The sequence below is a fragment of the Calidris pugnax genome, unplaced genomic scaffold, assembly GCF_001431845.1.
Source record: "Calidris pugnax isolate Ruff unplaced genomic scaffold, ASM143184v1 scaffold61, whole genome shotgun sequence".
Classification (NCBI taxonomy): Eukaryota; Metazoa; Chordata; class Aves; order Charadriiformes; family Scolopacidae; genus Calidris; species Calidris pugnax.
The window spans coordinates 2,832,090-2,841,620 of record NW_015090945.1 but is presented as its reverse complement, the minus strand read 5'-3'; the positions used below and the strand labels follow the sequence as shown (position 1 = coordinate 2,841,620).

General features: G+C 40.3%; 1 protein-coding gene across 1 annotated transcript in view; it reads right to left on the bottom strand.

The window, feature by feature from the left end:
• Positions 1-9,531, bottom strand: part of ZFHX4 (zinc finger homeobox 4) — a 157,927-nt gene that overhangs the window by 39,460 nt on the left and 108,936 nt on the right. The window contains exons 4-6 of the mRNA XM_014951924.1: positions 7,293-7,409; positions 856-989; positions 492-692 (exon numbers count right to left, since the gene is read on the bottom strand). Of these exons, the coding sequence (XP_014807410.1) occupies positions 492-692; positions 856-989; positions 7,293-7,409 (452 nt within the window). The remainder of the gene's footprint in view (positions 1-491; positions 693-855; positions 990-7,292; positions 7,410-9,531) is intronic.

Here is a 9,531-nt window from a genome sequence, read left to right as displayed (position 1 = left end):
GAGGAACTGCAGGTTTTCAGCAGCTTTGAAACCCACCCACCTTCAGTTGTTTTTTCCCAGGGGACATCAGTCACTGGATGAACTGGCGAGAGAACCAAGGAGTCCTGACCCACTCCCCTCCTCAGGCTACCAGAATGCTCTATCACAGCAAACACGTGGCTCCGTGTATGCTCTGAGTGTGCTTCCATTGTGTGTGCCATGGGCCACAGAATCACAGAATGACATGGGGTTGGAAGGGACCTCTGGAGTTCCCCCCAAGTTGAACCCCCTGCCAAAGCAGGTCCACCCATAGCAGATCCCACAGGAACGTGTCCAGGTGGGGTTTGAACGTCTCTAGAGAAGGAGACTCCACCATCTTTTTGGGAAGCCTCTTCCAGGGCTCTGCCCTCAAAGTGAAGAAGTTCCTCCTCATGTTTAGATGAAACTTCTTATGTTCAAGAAGTTCCATTTAAACATGAGGAGGAACTTCTTGGGGTCTTGGGAAGACTTACTGTCATGAGCAGCTTCTCCACGCAGTCCGGGGACACACTGTGCAAATGGGTCAGATGAAGCTGCAGATGCATTTTGTTGCTGAGGACGTCCTGGCAGAGGGGGCAGCAGATGACAGGCTGCATGGAGTGCTGCGACAGGACGTGCATCTGGATCCGATTTGGGTCCCTGCTGTTGTAGTTACAATAAGGACATTGGTAGAACTGAAAAGAAAAGAAAAAATCAAAAGAAGATGCAGGCTATTAGTGGGCGTTCTGCTTATAACTTGCTGATATTGCTATTTTAACAGCGTATCGTCTCTGTTTCAATCTTGAGTTATTTGAAAGAGTTCTAGAATACAGTTAAATCATTTACATTTTCTTTTACCTGCTCATGACAAAATTTATTGTCCTCTGGAGGCTTTGATTTTTTAGCTGCACCATCCTCTTCCTTTGCCAGAAGAAGCTGTTGTGCCCCTACCACAGTGTTCACTTTTGGTTCCTTCTCTGGTGTGACTATTCCTGTTCCGAAAACATAATTTTTAAGAACATATTTTAAACTTTAAAATATCCTGGTTTACAAAAATTCCGTGACTCCAAAGGTCTGTATTGTCTTTGAGGGTATTTTTTTTTCTAAGTTCTGGGAAAAAGTATAGTCAAATAAAATAACTCTGGTAAACACAAAGGTGAAAATGCACTTTTATGCTTGATGGAGACTCTATTTAAAAATGGACTCCTCTCTACTGTTTGAATAACCTTAGGTTGCCTTTAAAGATTAATCAATAATGTTCTTCCTTTAGCAGCTCAGTATGAATTTGTGTATTACATTAAAACAAATCAGCTTTTGCTTAAAAATCCTGTTTTCTGAAATAATTAATTTGCTGCTGTTTAATTACCCTCTCTCTTTTCTAAACTGTCTGAGCAATATGATTATTGTGCTGTTTTGATAACTCCTGCCTGGTTACAATTCTGAAGCTAAATATAGGGAGGCCTTAAAAGAAATACTTTGGAGAATAGGATTTCAGAGCTAACTTAATATTAATTATATACAAAGATCAGTCATTTGGGATTGCCTTAGATGTTTACACTGTGAATTTTTATAGTCTGGCATTTGTGATCAAAACCAGAATATAATTGTTTTCTATAGATAGTTCTACTATTAAGTATTAAATACTATATTTAATATTATGCCTGAACTAGCTGTGTAATGTGGCCCAGTCTTGCACACATCAAAGAAAAGAGTGCAATTCTAATTTCCCAGTCCATCAGAAAATTCTTTCCAGCGTCAATTTGCCAGATAATCTCTTCTGCTAGGCTGGATATTACAGGAGCATTGGGTAGGCATGTCACATACATCTCACGACAAACACAAAACCTCATTTACCAGCCATTCCAATCTCATCATAGTGCGGCATCATCTGACCTTTTTTCTGCTGTTTATTATGAGTATTTCTAATTTTAACTTTCAATTTTCACCATCTTCCAGTCAATTTGCAACTAAATTATTTCCAGGGTGAGGACACTATCACTGGACACTGGGTGCAAATACATCTTGAAATGCAATGAAGCTAAACCATTGATTGCTATCAGACCCAACGTAAATATATAGTCCAGGGGTAATCTGATTGTATGCTGTGCATGAAGATTTATCTTGATTTTTTTCAATCCACATAAGGTTCACATAAATGAACAAATTGCACCTCATTGCACAATAACCTAGGATTAATTTAAAAATAAGGTCATGGATGTTTTGGCAACAAAGTAAACACGAACAAAGAATATACTTGTATTTTTTCTGCAGACAAAAACCACAAACTTTTTATTGTTATTATTTTAAGATAGACTTTGTGCGATATTTGATATTAAAAGAGCAACATTAAAGAGGAATAAAATAAGAGTTTTGAAGGTAAATACCAAATCCTCATGGTGCAACAGTAAACAATTGAAAACTAAACCACACAGGGACATTTTCTGAAGGGCTTTTTTAAAAAAAAAAAAAAATAAACATATTTTACAACTCATACATCAATGGGGATTTCCCCATGCATTTTTTTTTCATTCCTAAGTTGCTAATTATTTCTTCTTGGTGTAACTTAGACCAGTAATTTCGGCATGTTCTTGCTCAAATTAAACTTTATTCCTGCCGTATTTCCCTACTTTTAATGGCCAATTTGTCAACATGGGTTTAATATCTGAAAAGCTGCTTTCTGGAGCCCCGGTGATTTTTTTACGCCCTGGGGAACTGGGGCTGGAGTCCTCAGTGAGCCCTGAGCCCACCACCTGAAGAGCTTCTGGTGCTGAAAGGCAAAATCTGCATCTTGCAACCACGTAAGGTACCGTTCCGTTGCTCACTTTGGTGTGTGATAATACAGTATTCTCCGGCCTACCTGTATTTACTTGGCCATACACCATTATTATTTAAATGTCTGTATTGTGAGAATTATGGGAAGTAAAAAAGTGACACACTGTATTAGCAGAGAAAGGTTGCTTCTTGGGTTTCAGGAGGATAGGTTCAAATTATTAACCTCTCCTCATTTCCAGCTGTCAAAAACGTCTCACAGTGGACTACTGCTTCTTACCTTTATCACAAGCCACTTTTAAAATGTCCCTTTTTACAGACAAATGGGCCAGAATCTCAGCTCATGCCAACAGACGCTGTTAGACGAGAAGCTGGATTTAAAAAACAAAATATAACAACTCTGCCATCTCCCCCCACCCCTCGTCAGGCTGGATTGCTCTCAACAGGTTCTTACAGAGATGAGGATCCCCATTCTGCTCCAAAATCCTCTGGTGAAAACACACTTGAGGGTGTTTTGGCAGCGGGGTGTAACTGCCGGTGGAATTCAGCTTGGAGTGCCCGGGCACACATGAGGTTAATGTCACACATCATCTCCCACCACAGGATGGAATAACTTAATTACTTCAAAAGGCCTATAATAATCACGAAACACATAGTTCTTGCTTCTATAAAAGCAAGGGTTTTTTTTTTTTTGGTTAAATTTTCTTTTGCGGTTAATATAATAAAACCGTAGAGTTATAAAACACTGTGCCGGGGTCAATAAATGCATAACAAAGCACAGCTTTTGACTGTGTTTACCGCGATATTTATACAAACTGTTGAAATTTACAGAGGCTTTGTTGTTTTTTGTTGTCGTCGTCGTTGTTGTTGTTGTTGCTCTGGATTCATTCAACCTCAAAGCCCCGTTACTTCTGAAACCACCAAAGTCACAGCTGGCCTGTAGGAACGTAACCCAGGCCGCGATTTATGGCGAGTTTGGCCAAAGTGAAGTAAAAAAGGGGGGTTGATTCTTTGCTCTGGTGTGGGGACACCCACATAACGTGCCAAAGCCAAAGGGGACCTGCTCCATCCAGCCCCTACAGCTCAGAGCATCCTCCCAAAACACCAGCCTTTTGCTTTCCATGGTGAATCTACTTTTAAGGAGCTTCCTGTGGGGAAGTTATGGTCTTCTAAGAAGGGCATAGGAAGAGGAAGGAGAGAAGAGAGACACTATTTTGGTCCTGAGCGGCGTGTGGCCCTGCTGGCCACTGGCTGTCCCTCCACCGTGCTCTCCTTACTGGGCAGTTGTCAAAAAAAAGACTAAATCCTGTTGTCATTCACGTTTTCATAGAATCATAGAATCATTGAGGTTGGAAGAGACCCTTGGGATCATCGAGTCCAACCATCTCCCCTACTCTACAAAGTCCTCCCCTACACCATGTCCCTTAGCACTGCGTGTAAAGTGTTTAAATAACACTTTCTATTCTTGAGACATATTATTTGTTGTGTTTTTTCCTTCCTAATTGTGAAAGACAACTGTAATTCATTTTATAACGTAAAATACGCAACATTGTTTTAGGTGAGTAATGTCATTTCAATACATTTAGCTCAAAAACTAAGTTTAATTATAAGTAAGTGCCACGAAATAGAGTAGTCAATGATTGCCTGTCAGTTACAGAGTTATTTAACTTGTGTAAGATTGCTAATATAAAAAGGACATAATTCACTGCAATTCAGATGCCACCACCTTCGTAACATTTTTGAAACTCCAAAATAAATAAATAAAAAAGTTTGTGTGACTAAGAAGAAGGAGAAAGTCAATAGAATACGTATAATGGTGATAAACAAATCCTGGAAAAGCCATGATCAAAATACTATTTTCTTATTTATGAATATATGTATTTGATAAAGATTGCATAATTTAAGACTTTTGACACATCAGATGATGTTATTCAGCCTCAAAATAATTCTAAAATTATAATTACTGGTAGAGTATTCTTTCTAATTAGAGTAGAATGAAAGGATAATTTTCATTGCAATAATGAAGGTTAATTTCCATCCTTCCTCATGTTTACTACCTTATTAAAAAGTGCTCCCCTTAGCCATGGCAGAGACATATTACATTTTCAATGCAAATGTATTAATCTGGATAAATTCCATATTAATTCTTGCACTGCATAGAGCTGTAATTTGGATTATAATTAATCTAAAGTGGCACTAGATTTAAATGACAATATAAATGAGGCATTAGTAGGCTTTCCTGTTCTGAATGAATATTCAACAAATATAACTTGCATATTGCCAAGTCTCATTTTGAAAGCTCCACTCCTGGAGATAAGGTAAGCAATACAGCACAACAGCTTACACAAACACGCTGCCACTAAATACATGTTAATCCTTTCTCCTCTAATAGATTCCATGCTAAAGAGGGGTCACACCACTTTCCTGTCTAACTTGTTAGTATTGTGATTAATTTATTGGTTTTCCTGAGATTTCTTTGGCAAGACTTGCAACACTCAATTCACGAGAAAGCCCAAATTAACATTCAATTATACATAAGCAGTTACGCAGTCATTAGAAATACTTGTCAGCTGAGTGAAAATTAAGACGATGGTCTGAACGTTACATATGCAGAATTAATTTAGATTAGGAAAATAAAAGTTTCTGAAAGATTTAGGATTTTACAGTGCGAACCGTTTCCTGCCAAGCACAAAGGCAATCATGTATTTCAGCCCTTGTTTTCAAACGAATCTTACTGCAAAGTTATTTGTGTAATTGCTGGCACGGGAATGCAGAACAATTATGCTGGTTTTTTGTAGTGCACCCAGTAGGCATCTGGATATGGGTTTGTCCTAATTAAACTTGGCCCTTATGAGCAGCTAATCCTGATGGAATTTTGAGAATTCCCCTTCAGTATTTTTTTCTAGATTCCATCTTTTTTCTTTTTTTTTTCCCTTGGCTGGAGCTTTAATACCGTATTCTTTCTTGAGCAACTATAAATGGTCCTGCCCCAGAAAAAGAGAGGGCTGCTGAGCTCCCTGGAGTGGCTCAGTGTCCCCTGGGCAGAGCGTGTGGTGGGAAACACAGGTGGATGTCACATCTCTCCTGGGGGATGTCCAGGACAGCCCCCAAAGACCTGTGTCCACCTGGGAATGTGGCTTCACTGCACTGCAGACACCTTTCTCCAAGTTGGAGAGCCACCCAAGGGGGATATATATAAATATATATATATTTTTTTTTTTTTTTAAACCACAACAGTTTCTTGCTCGACATCACACTTGTCATCATCAGCCTTTCTTCATGTCTCTCGATCTCAAAATATAAAGCCACTGAAGAGGAGCTGAGGCTCTGAGTGTGTTGGGTACTGACCTTAGCACATCAACAAGCAAACCTGAAGGAAGCTTTAATCTCTAAGTCAGTCTCATAAATTGATTCGGCATAGAAAGGGCACCTATGATATTTTTTTGGGGGGGAAATAAATCTGAAAAGGTTTAATATGTAAAGAGCAAATTACGGTATGGAAGAACTTGGGTGTAAAGGAACTCCTTCGTAAAATGATATCTTCCCTACAACTATATGTCTTTACGGGGCACACAACCTCCTTTGTATGCTGCTGTCATTGGCAGATGAGGGAAAGATATATGACTACCTGAAACTAATAGGCTTCAACCTGTTTCAGCACTTCTTCTGCTTCAGTGAATCCAACATAATGTAACTAGGTATAGCGTGAGGCAAAAGTAGCCAATGTAATATTCATCGTGACCATAGATTTCCATCTCATACATAAAAAGCATGGGTGAAGTCACATATTTGCCAAATCAAACACAGAAAAAGCCTTGGGTATCTACACCAGATGCTGGCCCTGGGTTTGTTTGTGCACAAGTAAATGTCATGACATAGGGGTTTTGTTTTCAAAGACAGTAGCTTTCATTACTGGGCTTTGTCTATTCCAGGAGATCAAAATTACCCAACCCGTAATCCGTTTTCAATGATATTTCCTCTTTCTTAGGCTGAATCATCTGTAAACTTTTTCACTGGATTTTGTGTATTTTTTTCGAAATGCCTCAAATAAATGCCCAGGAAGAGGCCAGATTCTTGGGAGTAACTGATCAGAGAGCGAGAGCAAAAAATAATAATAACAAAAAAAACCCCACATTCTTTGGGTTAAAAGGGGGGCAAAACCTGATTGAAGAAAAAAAAAAAATTCAAGTGGTACCTAATCCTATGCTTATGAAAAATTAATATGCCATCAGAGGAATCACAAGTACAGCTAAGATTAATGAAAGGCGCTTAAAAAATTACAAGCACACAAACTGATTTGATTAAAAAATAATCTCACTGGTCGTCCTGTAATATTCTTCAACTTATCCGCATCTATCCTGTCAGATGGTTATGATTAAAAATAGGTCAATGGGAGGCTACTGATAGAAATCACATGCAAAATGCACATGCGAGGAATAGTAGTGGGAATGTCCAGACAGTTTAAAATGAAAGAGCATTTCATAAGTCAAAAAAGGGGGGAAAAGACAAAATTCTAGACATCTTACCAGAGTCTTTACAAGATTTTTTGCCTTCACTATTGTCTCTCTCACTTGAGTCTTTATCATCAGCAACAGCCACTGACGTACTTTTAGCAGCCCCTTCTGTATCTTCACCTTGTTCTTCTGTGGATAAGCACAGAAATGGTCTTAGAAAAGAAACCCAGTCACCATTTAACAGCACTTAAAAAAAATACGTCCTGTATAAAGAAGGGGGAAGGAAGGGGGAAAAGAGGGATAAGGGAAATAACAGCACTTTAAAAGAGGCTGAACATTAATTACGCATAATTTGCAATATTTCAAAATTGCAATATTTCAAAATTGCAGTATTTCAAAATCTACCCAGAAACTCTGGCCGTGTCTTTATCAGAGCATCCTCTCACTCTCCACCAGTGTGACAGATTTAAAGCTTGTCATTTCATATTCTTTGGCCAGAAGTGATTTGTGTTAAAATACCCGCGCACGCCTGCACACACTTATACACACACACACACACACCCCCCTCCACAGGCCGGAACAAAAGCCAGCACGTGTAAAAACCCACCTTGGAGCCAAAAATCAAAAAAAAACCGGGAAAAAAAAAAGAAAGAAAACGGAAAAAAAAGAGAGGGGGTGTGTGGAATTCAAATATAAATCCTATTAGTGCGGCGGTATCCCGCTAATTGCGGTAAGTAAGTATTAGGTATTAGGTAGTGTATTAAATATAAACCTCGGGCTTTGAGGGAAAAGTCTCAGATTTTGTCTCCAGGGGGAGCCATTCGGGACCGAGGATGGGACTTTGGTGCGTGGCCTCGGCGGCAGCAGCATCACCCACACCTCGCCCTCCCACGCCAACCTGCTTAATTATTGGGTAAATCTCAGCCCCGCCACTGCTGCTGCTGCTGGATTAATCTGTTTCTGCCGTTAGCTCCTGCACGGCACTAATCCGGGCAAGGCCCACTCTTCCTTTTCATCCCGCCATCGTTTGTCTCTCACCGCGCTGATGTCACTTTTTAATGAATTTTTTTAGCAATCTGAGAAATGCCAGATAACCAGACCCGCAACTCCCCGCAGCACAGCACGCTGCTTTCATTGCAGCACACACACACACACACACACAAAAATAAGAAAAAAATAAATGCCCCAGAATTTCCCAGTCCAGGTAGGAATTATATAAATTAGGAGGTGAAGGTAAAATGGGATTGGAAGCACCAGGCCGCTCAATTTCATAAAATCTTTAATGACCATATAAATTAACCCTGGAAAGGCAAAAGGTCACAGACACACATTTGCATACACTCTTCTATTCACTTTTGATAAGCAGAGCTTTTATGCAGGGAACATGATACAATTAACCCTTCAGGAACCATACAAAACGCAGCTACCGACATTTTAAGTGTCAAGCATTAACTGAAAATTACACACTGCATAAAATTTTCATTGTAAATGCTATAGTGATTGAAAGGGGAAATAGTGGCCCTCTTCGCACCCCATGTTTTATTAATAACATTCTGACAGCCAAATGAAATATCCTCTGTCATATGTAGCAGCTGAGCACAAAAAAATTGCTGCTTAGTGCCTTCCTTGCCAGGCAGGGGCTGGAGCCGCGGTGCCTGGGCCAGCAGCCCCCGGGTGGACTCACCAAACCCACCCCAGCCTCCAGCACAGACCCTCGTGTGGATTGGGAAGAGAAAGACACAGCTGATGTTTTGGAAACCAAACCCCCCCAAAAAATTAAATAGAAAAACAAACAAACAAAAAACAAAACCCAAAACAAAACAAAAACAAAAAAAACCACCCAAAAAACCCAAAAAAAACCAAAAAAAAACCCCACCAAAAACCCAAAAAAACCCCAAAAACCCAAAAAAAACCCCAAAACCCAAAAAACCCCAAACCCACAACCCTGACCCACAGATGAATGTGTTTTGGGTTGAGCCCCGAAGGCGATGGGTGAGGGCTGAGCGCGCGCGTCCACTTTGGGGAACAAAGCAGGGAGAAAGATGGTCCCCTCTTTTAAAAATAATTGCATATATTTAAAAAAAAAAATAAAAAATTAAAACATTTCCATCAGAATGGAACCTCCCACCCCCCTGTGCCGTTTCAGGGCTCTCCCCCCTGCCCCCTCCCGTGCTGGTGGCTGATCAAACAGGGTGGGCAGCGGGGCTGTGTCTGCTGGGATGCGGGATGCGGGATGTGGGATGCGGGATGAGGGATGCAGGATGCTGGCAGCCCGTGATGTAGAGCTCCTGGAGCTCACACCCTGGGGTCC